Raw genomic sequence first — 14,673 nt, 5'->3', positions numbered from 1 at the left:
AAGTTCATAATTGTTTCAAGTACCAACATTTCATCATAAGATTTTCAAACAGGTCAGATTTCAAGTATCACCCACATTAAACATTTTAAGAGACTAAAATTGATCCTCCTAATAACAGCTTTATCAAAATTTATACATACATCAACACTTAAAACCCAATCCAAATATGTTAGAAGCAAAACGTTCCAGAAAAAACATATTCAACTCTTATCATCAGCAACAACAACTGTTCAAATCAGATTTTAAACATTTATAATTACATTTCTGATTTCACCATTTCAAGAGTTTGAAACCACATATGAATTAAGAAAAAAGCAAAAGAAAATCACGAATTCGACATCGGATTGCAAACCACACATGAATTCAGAAAAAAGGAAAAAACAAGTTTTCTATAAAATCTTATTTTCAGAACTTGTTTGAGAAGAAAATCAAATTTAGATGTTGCAAAAAGCATCTAATTTTAAAGAAAATCATAAGATAATAACATGACTAGAGTCGATTTCAGAAGAATATAGAGGAGACATGATCTTACCTGCCGAAATCGACGACATCGGAGCTATTGTGGCACAACAGTCGGAGCTGGTGGCGGGGACGTCACCGGTGACGTGCAGTTGGGGAGCGAACACAGCAGATGAAGCAGAGGTGCTTGTGTGCGTCAATGAGAAGAAAGAATCGGAGGCGTGCGTTTGAGGAGAAAAGAAGAAACGATGAAACTAGGGTAAGGGCATCGAGGTCTTTTTTTTTCCAGATACGCCTTTAACTCTGAATTTTTAAGAACCATTTATTAAGTTCAGATGTAAATTATATGAGGCTACCAAACATGTTAAGTCTGAATTTTTTAGATGTTACCTCTTAAATTTTCAATTAAAAGGTAAACAAACATGCTAAAATCTCTTTATGTTAATTATCTTATTATTTTTTTATTATGTTACCTTTTTATTACTTTATATATATATATATATATATATATATATATATATATATATATATATATATATATATATATATATATATATATATATGTTCAGGTTCATTTGAGACCATTCTAATTTTGTGAAATCGTGAGACCAAATCTAAAAATAATTTTAAAATGCAAAATAAATAGAAAAATCTAAAAGTTCTTTTTTTAAATATTATTTCGGAACTTGAATTAACTAAAAAAAATAAAAAAAGAAAAAAATTCCGTTTTTTTTTTTTTTAAAATAAGTGAAATATTCTAACAGAATATTACACTGACATATTCTAAAAAATAATTTTAAAATGCAGAATAAATGGAAAAATCTAAAAATTCTTTTTTTAAATATTATTTTCGGAACTTGAATTAACTAAAAAAAATAAAAATAAATAAAAATAAATTCAATTTTTTTTGAAAAATACGTGAAATATTCTAATAGAATATTACACTGATATATTCTAAAAAATAATTTTAAAATGCAAAATAAATGGAAAAATCCAAAAAAAAATTTAAATATTATTTTCGGAACTTGAATTAACTAAAAAAATTTTAAAAAAATAAAAAAATAAATAAATAAATGCGTCTCACGGTCTCACAAAATTATGCTGTCTCACATGAATCTAACCCTATATATATATATATATATATATATATATATATATATATATATATATATATATATATATATATATGGGCTTAGGGAATATGTGGTTGTCATGTACCTAATGTTATATATAGAACTATAAAAAATTACACAGTTTTAATAAAATGCAATCAAATATCTCTACCATCTTTCTTGCATCTTCTATTAGAGCTTATGATAAAGTTTGTGTGTGTGTATATATATATATATATATATATATATATATATATATATATATATATATATATATATATATTTGTGGAATTTTATAAGTTTAATTTTACATCGCAAACCATGTATAAGAATATTTTACCAACTACTTATAGGTCCCCAAATTAAAATTTAATATAGAAAATTGTATTGAAAAATTGAAATTATTCATTAAAAAACCCACTAAACCTCTTCCCATAAGCCATCATAGAAAAACCATTAAGTATAAATAAGATAACTATAGAAGGAAGTTATAAAACCTACTAGAGATCTAATAAAAAAACACATTCAAAATAGATAGATATTATGGATGAATATCGAAATCAAATATAATATGAGTTCAAAGGCAATAGGAAAATATCTATCAATAAAAAAAATATATGTTTTAGTACCAAAATGAAGTCAATTTTGATGGTTCTATACCTAACATTGCATACATGACAGCCACATATTCACTTTTTTTTTCTCTCTCTCTCTCTCTCTCTCTCTCTCTATATATATATATATATATATATATATATATATATATATATATATATATATATATATATATATATATATATATATATATATATATATATATATATTCCGAGTACGAACGTGAGTGTAATCTAGTTTATGTTTAAATGAGAAAAAAAGAAAACTATGATATTATCATATAGAGCAGCCCATTTTCAAATCTGAACCATGAAAAGAAACCCGACCCGTTTTTGTCGTTCTCTAACTACGTTTCCAGGGGGGTTTTACTTTCGCCCTTGAAGAAAGAGAAACAGGCAGCGAAGAAGAACCTGATTTTTGTCTGCTTGGATCAGCCGGGGAGATCTGTTCTATAAACATCTTTTCCAAGCAGATCTGTTCCAGTTTCTCATCAATTACATTCTTCTTCCTTCATTTACTCGAGTGTTCATCGATCCATAGACAACAGCAACGATGAATATATTCAGACTTGCAGGAGACATGACTCATCTCGCCAGCGTCCTCGTCTTGCTGCTAAAGATACACACCATCAAATCCTGCGCTGGTTTGCCCCCATTTTCACCATACTTCTGTTGTGCTTTTTGCAGATTTATACTGTTTGTAGTATACGAAATTTGGGAATTCTTACCTCCATGACTTTCTCGTTTACTCAAAATGCTGTTTTGGGTTAATTTGGAGCCGATTTGATGATGTCGTTAGTCTGTTTGGAGAAATAGTTGTTTCTCGATTGCTCGTTAATGGACTCTCAACTTGTTTTATCTTATCTGTCCGTGTAATTTTGATTTCTACAAACATCAAGTGGATTTCTCGACAATTTTGCTGGTGGCATTTAGGGTTTATGATATCGTGCAAATTGTAATTGATTTGCTAGATGTTTTGGAATTCGAAATAGTATTCTGCATAACTGTTAGCCATAGCCATGGATTCCACAAGTGATTAGTCCTTCTCCCTTCTTCCTGATCAACATGACATGTTTCTTCTTTTTCACTTTCCGATTTACACTTCTTCTAAGATACATAATCACAAATTGTTCATACTACATATCAATAACACCAATGTTTCATTCAGGGGTTTCTCTGAAGACTCAAGAGCTCTATGCACTGGTGTTTGCTACTCGTTACTTGGATATATTCACAGACTTCATTTCATTATACAATACAACCATGAAATTAATATTTCTTGGAAGCTCTTTCTCTATAGTCTGGTATATAAGGCGCCACAAAATTGTCAGAAGATCCTATGATAAAGATCAAGACACCTTTCGCCATTATTTTCTTGTGCTTCCTTGTTTGCTTTTAGCCCTACTTATTCATGAAAAGTTCACTTTCAAAGAGGTATGTGTTTCTTTATGAGCAATATATGTTGGTTTAAATTATATCTGTTTAATTGTGACTTTTTTTTTGAGTAGATAATGTGGACATTTTCTTTATACTTGGAAGCTGTTGCAATTCTTCCTCAATTGGTTTTGCTTCAAAGAACAAGAAATATCGATAATTTGACTGGTCAATATGTATTTCTTCTAGGGTAATGCATTATTTCTCCTTCACACTTTTATTCATATTCATAATATAATGTGATGAAAAAAATATTAAATAATAATTTAATGTCTTTAATTTTTCTTGTGTAGAGCATATCGTGGATTGTACATTTTCAATTGGATCTATCGTTACTTTACTGAGACTCATTATGTCCATTGGATCAGTATGTTTTTTTTTTCCTATATTCTTAATGAAAAAATTACAAAGAAAAGATTTTTTTTTTATCCTTTTATGTTGTATTAAAAACATATAAATTGTGGTAAAAAAAATTTGCTACATATCTTGCAGCTTGGATAGCAGGACTAGTTCAGACATTGCTGTATGCTGATTTCTTCTACTACTATTTTGAAAGGTAATAATGACTTTTAAATTAGTATTTTTTTATTTATTAAATTTTGATGAAAATGTAAATTTTGATTTTTTTTTTTTTTTTTTTGGTATGAACACAGCTGGAAGAACAATGTAAAACTTCAATTACCAGCTTGAGGGCATGATAATATGATAGAGGCAGGAGATACTTGATAGTGTTCTAAGAATCCTTACCTTATTATATACTTTGTTTTTTTTTTTTACTTTTTATTACACCTTTTGTTCTCAACTCTTTATAATGAGATTGTACCCCCCCCCCCCCCCCCCCCCTCCTTTTTTTTTTTCTCCTCAAATAGCAGATCATTTATATTAGAGATTATATGCTGATTCCAAAATCAATCCACAAGTAACACTTGTTTGGTCCTTAAACCGGTTAAAAATAGTTATTTTATTAAAAAAAAAAAAAATAGAGTAAATTACACGATTGGTTCTTCATCCAAATGTCAAATTTCGTTCTCTCTACTTCACCAGATATGTTTTTCCGGCACCACCACCACCAACCAACAAACATCTTTCGGCCACCACCTACCTTCAACCACTGGCCACCTCCAGTCACCTCTTATATCATTGTCATCTTTCTTTCTCTCCATTATCCTCTTTTGTAGCTCCAACAAACACCACTTGTCACCATCAACATCCCCTTTCACCTTTGGCAACCAACACCACCACCACCGGGTGGGAAAGAGATGGAAAAGAGAAATGAATTGTTTAGAGAGAGAGAGAGAGAGAGAGAGAGAGAGAGAGATTTGTAAACCCTAGATGGTGTGGTGATGACGACGCTAATCAAACGGAGAAGATCTATGGTGTAGGCGGTGATAGTCAAACGTAGAAGATGTTCGACCTGCAAATTAGAGACAGTAGGGTAAAAGATAATGGTGGTGTAATTTTGAGAAGAACGAGTTGTTGGAATACAGATCCGCATTGACAATGGTGAAAGGGATCTTGCAGCAAAAACAGTTGTGGTGGTTACGACAATCCATCTCTCTCTAGCTTCGACGGCCTATCTCTCAAATAGAATATGAATTGTTGAAGGATTGAAGGGTGTGGGTGGAATTAAGGTAAATGATAAATGTTTGTGCCTTTGGTGGTGCGCCTATTTTTTTGGTTTTCTTTTAAATTGTTAATAACAAAAAAAATCAAAAAAATATATCAAAAAAGAAACAGAAAGGGTAAAATTACCATTTTATGTTTGTTAGGATGAGAAAAAAAAATATTACAGGGATAGTTGGAATTAATTTTTAAAAATAAGAACTAAATATACAATTTGATTGGTTCACTTTAGTAAATACTACTATGTTAATATGAAAAGAGTAGGGCTGTCAAATATGTACCATGGAGAACCAACCAACATGCTACCAACCGAACCAAGATAGTTGGTTACCAATATGTTTGGTTGGTAGTACCATACCAATTTAGTAAACTTGGTATGGTAACGGTATTAAATTTTAAATATCACGGTATTACCGTACCAACCAATTCATATATATATATATATACTAGGTTACAACCCGTGGAACCCTCGGATGATAAAGTAGAAGAATATTGATAATTCAAAATGAATTAAATCATGTTTTCTCGGTAACTTCAATGGTTAGCTCAAATTAATATGTAAAATGGTTTGAAGGTAGGAGCAATGTTTTTTATGTGTAGATAAATAAAAAAAAAAAGGATAATTGTATATAATGAATATAAAATTGAATAGACTGAAGAAAAAAAAAAAAAAAGAAACAAACGCATCGAATCATGAAAACGGCATTGTTATATACAAATAAAAAATTAAGATAATATAAGAAACTTATATGAACACAATAAAATAAATTACAAATTCAAATGATGAATAAAATGTGTTCTACTAATAATAAAAACAATATTATATAAAAAAATAAATTCTACAAATTCTTTACGAATTTTTAGAAACTTATTTATACACAAAAGTAATCATTAATCATATATTTGCAAATATTAATATTTTTATAAAATTTGATATGTTAACGGTAACAAATTAGAATAACTTAGATAATAATAATAAAAAATGATAGATTTATAAATGCTTCTTTTGATACAATATCTTTATCTACAATCTCTATATCAAATGGTTCAAAATTGTAATAAATGTTATTTGAATGATGATTAATAAGAAAATGATAATAGTGTACATAGCAAAATAAACGACAATACATGGTATTAAAATGAAATTTTAAATCCGAAAAATGAGGTAATGTAACAAAACTACATGTATATAAGGATGTGTGTAAATGAACTTTGTTCGTTTGATGTTGCACACGTTTTATTAGATTTTATGTTGTTCAAATATAGTTCTTTAAATTTTTTATTGTCTTGAGCACCACCAATATAATAAATATTATTTAAATTGTAAAAAAAAAATAGCAATTTGTGCAATAAAAAAATGTGGATGAACATTCCTAGAGTTGTTATAAGTTTTATTATGATTATATGTTTAATTGTTTATGAATAATTGGTAAAAAAATAATAGGCATAAAATATCAAATTTTAAGTTGGAAACTCTATTTCGAAAAGTACCCAAAATTATTTATAAATATTATTTTGTGGGTTCCTACAATGAAAACTCTTTTTTCGAATAGACAACAAATAAAGAATTAATTAGAAATTAGGAATCATAAGGTAATAAGGTAACTGTTTTTTGTGATGTAGAATGTTTCTGTGGTGAAAAAAAAAACCGTAGTAACAAAAAACAATAGAAACAAACAGCCAACCACAATAACACATACACACACAAATACAAAACTACAAAAGCAAAAAAACTGGAGAATAATATTTTTGATACACATGAGACGATTTCTCTGATGAATAGTATATGGTTATTGAGTTTCATTGAATTGAATATAATATATAGTGACTAAATAAAATGGATAAGTATATTATTGTTTTACATATTAAAGATAATTTCCGGAAATATTGATAAAAAATTTCAAATTTGAAATATGAATTTAAACCAACCGCTGATGTTAAGGGACATCAATTTATATATGACAAATATATTTTTTACCATTTACTTCTTTATTAGTTCCTAATTTAAATGGATTTTTATTGGTCAATACAATTAGATATTATTGGGGGTAAGAAGGTAATTTAACTTACATATGAAATGGCAAAGTATAGTGATACGTGGCGGAAAAGGTTTCATTTATTAGGATTAGGATATATATATATATATATATATATATATATATATATATATATATATATATATATATATATATATATATATATATATATATATATATATATATAGAGTTAGGTTCAAATGTTTTCAATAAGTATTGTGTGCCTAAATGCACCAATCACAATTTAGCAAATTATTAATTAATTTTTTTAATCCATAAGGGTAATTATGTAATCTTTCATTTTAATTCCTTTTTTAATCTGGGTCTTTGATAGCTTCATTTTATTTACTTATTTTTATAGTTTATTTTAGTACATTTCATTCGCATTTTAGTTAACTTTCATGCATATTTTCCCTTTTGTTATTTTTATGACCATTTCGGGGTACTTTCTAGTTTCTTGAGCATTATTGCAGATTTTCTTGGAAACTAGCGGGGCGGCACTCTTGCGAGGCGATTGGGCTTGAAGGGAATTGGAGATTTCATGCTTGATGGCTATGAAGGTGATTCATGGGGTGGACTTGTCAATTGCTTGAAGGCTTGGAAGAATTGAGCTTTAAATTTGAAAGATGCGGGGGAACATTCAAGCGTATGAAAATTATTAATCGGGCGAGTTCACGAGCTTTGGAGGATTTGGAGAGGTCAAATTGGGCTTTAAATGAAGAAAAACTTGAAGAAAATGGGCTAGGAGGTGATTGGACTCGACCTGGGCCAAGTGGGCTAAGCTATGAAGGCCCAAAACTTCAAAGATGCTACACCCAGGGACCACCCGCGCAACCCACCCGCGCACCAGCAAGCGGGTCGCGCAAGGCCCTGCAGGGGTAATTTCGGAAATTCATTTGGAAGGCTATTTGAGGAAGGTTGGTGCCCATCTTTTGCACACACTTGCACATCCGATTTTTGGAGATTCTCTCTGGAGTTTTGGAGACTTTTGAAGGCCAAGAACCCTTGAAGAACATCATATTTTTACCTCTTGATTCTTGCTTAATGTTTGGTACAATTTTCTCTAACTTTATTTCTTTGTGTTTAGCCATGCTTGGCTAAACTAATCTTGGTTGACTTTTGGTTAATCCTTTGAACTTTTGTTGAATGTTGAAGAATCCATGAACATGTTCTTGAATCTTTATGGGAATGTTTTGTGTTTTAACATCTTATCATTACTTGTATGTTTTAGTTCATGAGTTTAAATGTGTTTGTGGTGATTAGTTGGCTAATTTCTTGATTAAGTAAAGGATCCTCAAATTAGCAAGCAACAAATGATTTTTGTGTTGTTTTAGCTTCACACAATCATAAAAACATTTCCTCCAACATGGTGGTGAAAGCATTTGACCCCTCTTGGATTTGGTGACTTTTTGGTTCTTAATGCTAGTTGACTTTCACTAATTACATGCTATTTGGAATTAGTGACTTTGACTAAGGAAATTGTTATGAGCTTCTCTAGCCATTTCAACAATTAAGAAAAGTCTAGGTAATCTCAAGCTCCTTGGATTACCATAGCCAAATTGAGGATTTAAAACAAGTATTGCACCATTGAATTCTAATGATATGTTCATCAAAAGTCAAAGTGAGAAAACTTTAAGTCAACCATCTTTCCCTTATCGATTTTACATCTAATTCTTATTTTTGTTGCAATTGTCTATTTAAATCATAGTTAATTCTAGTTTGTTTCAAGTATTTCAAAACATCAAAACCCCCATTTTTAATTTATTGTCATATTCCAAGTATTTTACAAAGAGATTTTTCATAGAGTTATAAATTGAACCAATCTCCGTGGATTCGATCCCTTTACCACTATACACTATTTTAGTGTGTAATATTTAGGGTTATTATTTGTGTTGGCCTCGACAACCACCAGTCTTATCCCTTTATATTAGGCAATTTTCTTTGATTGATTTATTTATCTTTAATGTAATTTTCTCTATATAATTGATTTTAACGTCCGATCAAAAACACAGATCACAATTCTCGAATACATACTCTGCCGATCAATTTGTGTTACTCATTCGATGGATGTTCATTCTGGAAATCAGAACCAGGTATTGATACATATTTACAAGATTCTGTCAACGATAATACTGATTTTGTTTCAAATTTCCCCCACACACCCTTTTCTTCAATTTGATAATATTCCAGGCAAACGATGATCAAAATCCCGGGAAGGATTTGGGTAATGTCAATGATTCCAAGAATCCGGTGAATAAAGTTGTGAAGAAAATAAGAAGATGTAAAACATGCTTTGGAGTTGGTCATGATAGCAGGAATTGTCCTTCTGGATTGAAGAAATCATAGAACTACAAGAACTTCATCAAATTGGACGTTTTTAGATATTATTTAGTTGGATTTCAGTAAAATAAAAGTAATTTTTGAGGAATTATATGGTATTATCAAGTTTCAGTTCAGTGTAATAAAGTTGTCGTTTGATGAATTCTATGTGTTTTTCTTTAAGTATTATGGTTAAAATTAATAAGTTGTTCGTGTTCTATGATATATTTATGTGTTATATGATCATACAGGTTATCTTTCTAACAGAATATCATAGTAGAGTCGAGTTAACAAGAGTTGTTTATGCGTGCATTGATTCGAGTTAACAAAAATTGATATGTTTTATAAGTCATACTTCCGATAGCATTCTGATAGAATTATTTCATTCCGATAACATGCAGAGTTTTGTAAGGCATATTTATATATCATTCTAATCGAATACTTTCGTTAATAAAATATTCTGCAACTTTTCTTTAAAAAAATACATAATTTTATTGTTAAGTAGTTAATATAATGTAATGTTGGAATTTTTTATATTTGGAATGTGAATATAGTACCGTTTTCATGTTTTCCCTTTATCATGTTTTTTAAAAAAAATCAAATCGGAATCATTTATTTTTATCAATGATCCCTAATATCAAGGCTTTTAATTTGCATAGAATCCGTTTTCATCCCTATCTAGTTTGTATGACATTTTTAAATATTTTGATTTTTTAACTAACAAAGCATAGACAAACACTCTCAGAATTTCTTAGCAATGGGCGATCAAGAAGCAGATGTCAATAATCATATGTATGAGGAACATTATTTGGCTAGTGATGATGGAAATGGAATTGAAGATTTTGATTTTCCTGATAATGATACACTATATAATGACGGATTTCAAACAGGAGAAAGCAGTAATCCTAATTTAGGTTAGTTTTTTGATTTTTTGTTTAATTTTTCATTCTGTTTTCAGATTCTATATTGTTAATACTTTCATTGCTGAACATACAGAGGAGGCAAATAATGATGAAGACGAAAATCACTTTGTTGATGAAGATATAGAGGTTAATATTGATTACAGTGAAGGTAATAAATTCAATTCATGATACTGAAGTTGCTACAGAAAAAAGTTAATATTGATTTCATTGAAGGTACCAATTTCTTTCAGAATGATTATGTATTTTCTATTTTAAACAGGACAACCACATGTTACTCATGAAGATATAGAGTTTAATATTGATTTCATTGAAGGTACCAATTTTAATTCAGAATTTTTTTTTTATATTTTTTACAGAAAAAATAAAATTGTGTCAAAATAAAAGTTATATAATTCTTTCATAATAATTTTGTATTTGCTATGTTTAAGCAGGACAACCACATGTTACTCATGATTATGTTTCTCCCGGTGGCACCTTGTATTGGACTCTGATTGTTTTAGACGACATCAAACCAAAATATTCATCAAAATTTAATTCATATGGTGAAGCAGAAACAATGTATAGAAAATATGCATTAGAATCTGGTTTTGATGTCAGGCTTGGAAGAGTCCAAAAAATGAAAAATGGGATTATTACAAATAGACATCTTGTGTGCAATCGGGAAGGTAATCCGAATACTAGTAAACTAGATACTCTAGATATTCAGCATAAGAAGACTCAAAGAAGGAAAGATCTATTTAGGAGGAATTGTAAAGCGAAAGTTGTTTTAGAAATAATTCCCGGTACTCTTACATATGTCGTGAGTGATTTTGTAGAGCGACATAATCATGAGTTGTTTAGCAAAGGCAATATGCACTTATCTCGTTCAAAAAGAAAACTTGATTATTCCCAAGAAATTTTCATTCATAATTTGTTAAAACAGAACATTGGTCCTGTAAAAGCACATAGACTGTATAGTGCTCTTCAGGTTTTTCCTTCGGTTCGAGGTGGATTGGTTACTGATTTCAAGAATGCTAGGAGGAATCTTAATTGTTACATAGGTGGGAGGGACGCGAAATTCCTTGTTGACAAGATGAATGATAGGAAGAAAAATGTCCCATCATTTACTTTTGAGTATAAAGTGGCGAACAAGAGATTGAATTCTTTATTCTGGGCTGACGAAACAGCAAAGTATAATTACAATTCATTCGGAGACGTTATATCACTCGATGCCACATTCAGCATGAATAAGTATTTATAACCTTTAATATTTTTCAATAAGAATTTCATTATTTCCATTTATGTAAACTAATATATATTTTTTTTAAATAGGTGTGATATGGTTTTTGTACCGTTTACTGGCATTGACAATCACAAAAAATGTGTAACATTTGGTGCTGGTCTTTTAAGTAAAGAAGATGGAGTTTCTTATGAATGGTTGCTTAGAGCTTTTTTGAAAGCTTTTAGAAAACAACCTCAATTGGTTTTATCTGATCAAGATCCAGCTTTGAAAAAAGCTATAGATAAGGTTTTCCCATTGGCACATCATAGGTTATGTATGTGGCATATAACGAAGAAGTTGCCAAATAAGGTATGCATAAAAAGAATACTATTCTTATTTTTTTGGTATGATTCTACAATTGTTTTCTCATATTCTGTCAGAATGTTTTGTTTTAAACAGAAACATTCAATTGCATTAACTCGTAACTTTTCTTATCATTCTACAATTTCTTTTAAAATTCTGCATTCGTTATCTCATATTCTAACATAATCAATTCATGTTAACAAACCCATTGTCTTTAACTCTTACTTTTTGTTATGATTATACAATTATATCATATTCTGGAAGAATGTTTTGTTTTAACCAGAATCAATTGCATTAACTCTTAATTTTTCTTATCATTCTACAATTTCTTTTAAAATTCTGCATTCGTTATCTCATATTCTCACAGAATCAATTCATGTTAACAAACCCATTGTCTTTAACTCTTACCTTTTGTTATGATTATACAATTATATCATATTCTGACAGAATCAATTGGTTTAACTCTTACGTTTGTTCTGATTCTACAATTATTTGTCCACATTCTAACTTCATGATATCATATTCTAACAGAATGAATTTATACAGATTTTATCAATTGAAGACGCAACAACCAATCAAAAATTTCGAAAGCGTTTTCACTCTATAATTTGGAATTCTAAGTTGGAACCACATGAATTCGAAAATGTGTGGCGTCAGATGTTGGAGGAGTTTAAAATTACTGATAACACTTGGATGAATACAATGTATGGATTGCGAAATCTTGGATCCCCGCATTTTTCAAGCACATTCCAATGTCTGGTCTTATGCGGACTACATCGTTGTCTGAAAGTCAGAATTGGTCATTTCAAACAACGACACTAACCGGTTCTTATCTTGTTATGTTTATGATGACATTTGAATCAGTTATGGAACGACAACGACATAACCAAATTCTCAATGATTTTAATACTGCCACCACTTTTCCTAAATTCATTACCCGTACTCCGTATGAACCTCATGCTTCAAATGTATATACACGAAAGATTTTTTATCAGGTTTAGAAGGAGATATCAAGATCTGAAGATAATTGTTTCCAAAAGAATGTGATATCTTCCAACGGTGTTGACACGATTATTGTTATGGAGAAAAGAAAGAACATAACTATTAGGCAAACAAATGATGTCGATGTTGATGACAAAGATGAGGAATACAATTACGATTGTCTTATAAGGGATACTGAATACATGGTATGTTTTTTTCACATTAATTGTCATTTTATCATTTACATTTAAACACTAAAAATTTACAACTTAATTATTTTCACTAATCATCTTATATTTTCCAGGTCACACACTCAACTAAAGATGGTTCATTCAAATGTACTTGTATGCATTTTGAACATTTAGGTATCTTATGCAGACACATATTCTGTGTGTTTAAGTTTTATGGCATCGAACAAATTCCTGAAAAGTACATTTTGAAATGTTGGCGTAGGGATGTCATTCCAACAGAATTACTGAAAAGACGCTTCAATAATTCTTTCGACGATTCTACTTCCGACATGACTGCTATTGATATTTTTTCAACTGTTGACCGTTGTGTATCTTTTTTGAGCCACGATGCAGCAAAGTTAAAGTTATACCTTGACGAATAGAATAACTTGAAAAAAAAATTCGTAGACGACTATTCAAATCATGATCTACCGACCAGAGCAGATCATTTCAAGCAGCTTTTAGGTGTGGTTGTTCCTGATGTAGAATCTGATGTTAATGACATTCAGAATCCTACAAATATTCGTAACAAAGGTTGCGGTAGTCGTGGAAAAAGATTAAAATCTACAAAAGAGATGATTGAGAAGGAAATCTCGAAACCAAAGAGAAAATGTGCTACATGTGAACAGATGGTTCATCATGACAAAAGAAATTGTCCTCTAAAGAACACCAAGAAATAAGTTCCTTGTTTTTTTTTTAGTTTATTAGAATGACATTTGATTTAATTCTGTCGATTCACACTTATTGTTATCTTTTATGTCGTTCAATAAAGTATTCACTTTTATTACTATTGACGATGACATTGTCAATCAACATAAAAATATTCATATTATCTTATTACTTAAAAATACTCATAAAACGTAATACAAAAATTCATTCCATCGACTGTATAAATTCATTATTTTCAAAACTTCTAATACAAAATTTCCATCAATTGTATAATTTACAGCAACATATACAAATTCTTTCAATCAATTTAAGTTTGATTTTAATGTTAACAAAAATGTTTTATTATTTACTGTAATATACAAACGATACATGCAATTTGTATACAAGAATTCATTATATTTATATCCTATTTCATAATATCTACATAACGTATTCTACCAGAATCATAACAAATACTACCTTGCATCATCATCATATAATTTGTAAAAAAAAAATTCTATTCACAATAGTCACAAAACATTATTAACCACAACATTGAATTATATTAACAAGATTATTAGAAACAAAAAAACATCAACACATGCATTAGTAATATTAAGTTGCATTATATGAAAACTACATTACTAACAAGAACCTTAGATTTTCACAATGCACAACATCATCATCCTAGAATTTAAACAACGCATCAACACACCCATTATACGAAAAT

At 29.6% G+C, this 14,673-nt stretch overlaps 2 protein-coding genes across 2 annotated transcripts; both read left to right on the top strand.

Moving 5' to 3' along the window:
* Nucleotides 1-2,565: 2,565 nt before the first annotated feature.
* LOC145031248 (ER lumen protein-retaining receptor) lies at nt 2,566-4,421 on the top strand. The gene is made up of 6 exons (XM_078979766.1): nt 2,566-2,829; nt 3,354-3,619; nt 3,694-3,809; nt 3,913-3,986; nt 4,112-4,175; nt 4,273-4,421. The coding sequence occupies exons 1-6, from the start codon at nt 2,739-2,741 to the stop codon at nt 4,307-4,309; spliced, it is 648 nt and encodes a 215-aa protein (XP_078835892.1). The 5' UTR covers nt 2,566-2,738; the 3' UTR covers nt 4,310-4,421.
* A 4,920-nt stretch (nt 4,422-9,341) lies between these two features.
* On the top strand, nt 9,342-13,975 carry LOC145029918 (protein FAR1-RELATED SEQUENCE 12-like). The gene is made up of 10 exons (XM_078978361.1): nt 9,342-9,371; nt 9,469-9,559; nt 10,329-10,511; nt 10,594-10,668; nt 10,780-10,833; nt 10,952-11,750; nt 11,832-12,090; nt 13,086-13,271; nt 13,370-13,619; nt 13,704-13,975. The coding sequence occupies exons 1-10, from the start codon at nt 9,342-9,344 to the stop codon at nt 13,973-13,975; spliced, it is 2,199 nt and encodes a 732-aa protein (XP_078834487.1).
* Nucleotides 13,976-14,673: the final 698 nt, after the last annotated feature.

This window comes from Lactuca saligna, chromosome 2, assembly GCF_052625555.1.
Source record: "Lactuca saligna cultivar CGN05327 chromosome 2, ASM5262555v1, whole genome shotgun sequence".
Lineage (NCBI taxonomy): Eukaryota > Viridiplantae > Streptophyta > Magnoliopsida > Asterales > Asteraceae > Lactuca > Lactuca saligna.
This window is presented reverse-complemented; position numbering and strand designations above follow the sequence as displayed.

Bases quoted from the DNA above. Each gene is read 5' to 3' on its own strand.
- LOC145031248 (XM_078979766.1), top strand. From the start codon at position 2,739: ATGAATATATTCAGACTTGCAGGAGACATGACTCATCTCGCCAGCGTC. The intron at 2,830-3,353 runs GTTTGCCCCCAT...TGTTTCATTCAG, and splicing joins CACCATCAAATCCTGCGCTG to GGGTTTCTCTGAAGACTCAA. The intron at 3,810-3,912 runs GTAATGCATTAT...TTTCTTGTGTAG, and splicing joins CAATATGTATTTCTTCTAGG to AGCATATCGTGGATTGTACA.
- LOC145029918 (XM_078978361.1), top strand. From the start codon at position 9,342: ATGGATGTTCATTCTGGAAATCAGAACCAG. The intron at 10,669-10,779 runs GTAATAAATTCA...TATTTTAAACAG, and splicing joins TAATATTGATTACAGTGAAG to GACAACCACATGTTACTCAT. The intron at 13,620-13,703 runs GTTGTGTATCTT...AAAAATTCGTAG, and splicing joins TATTTTTTCAACTGTTGACC to ACGACTATTCAAATCATGAT.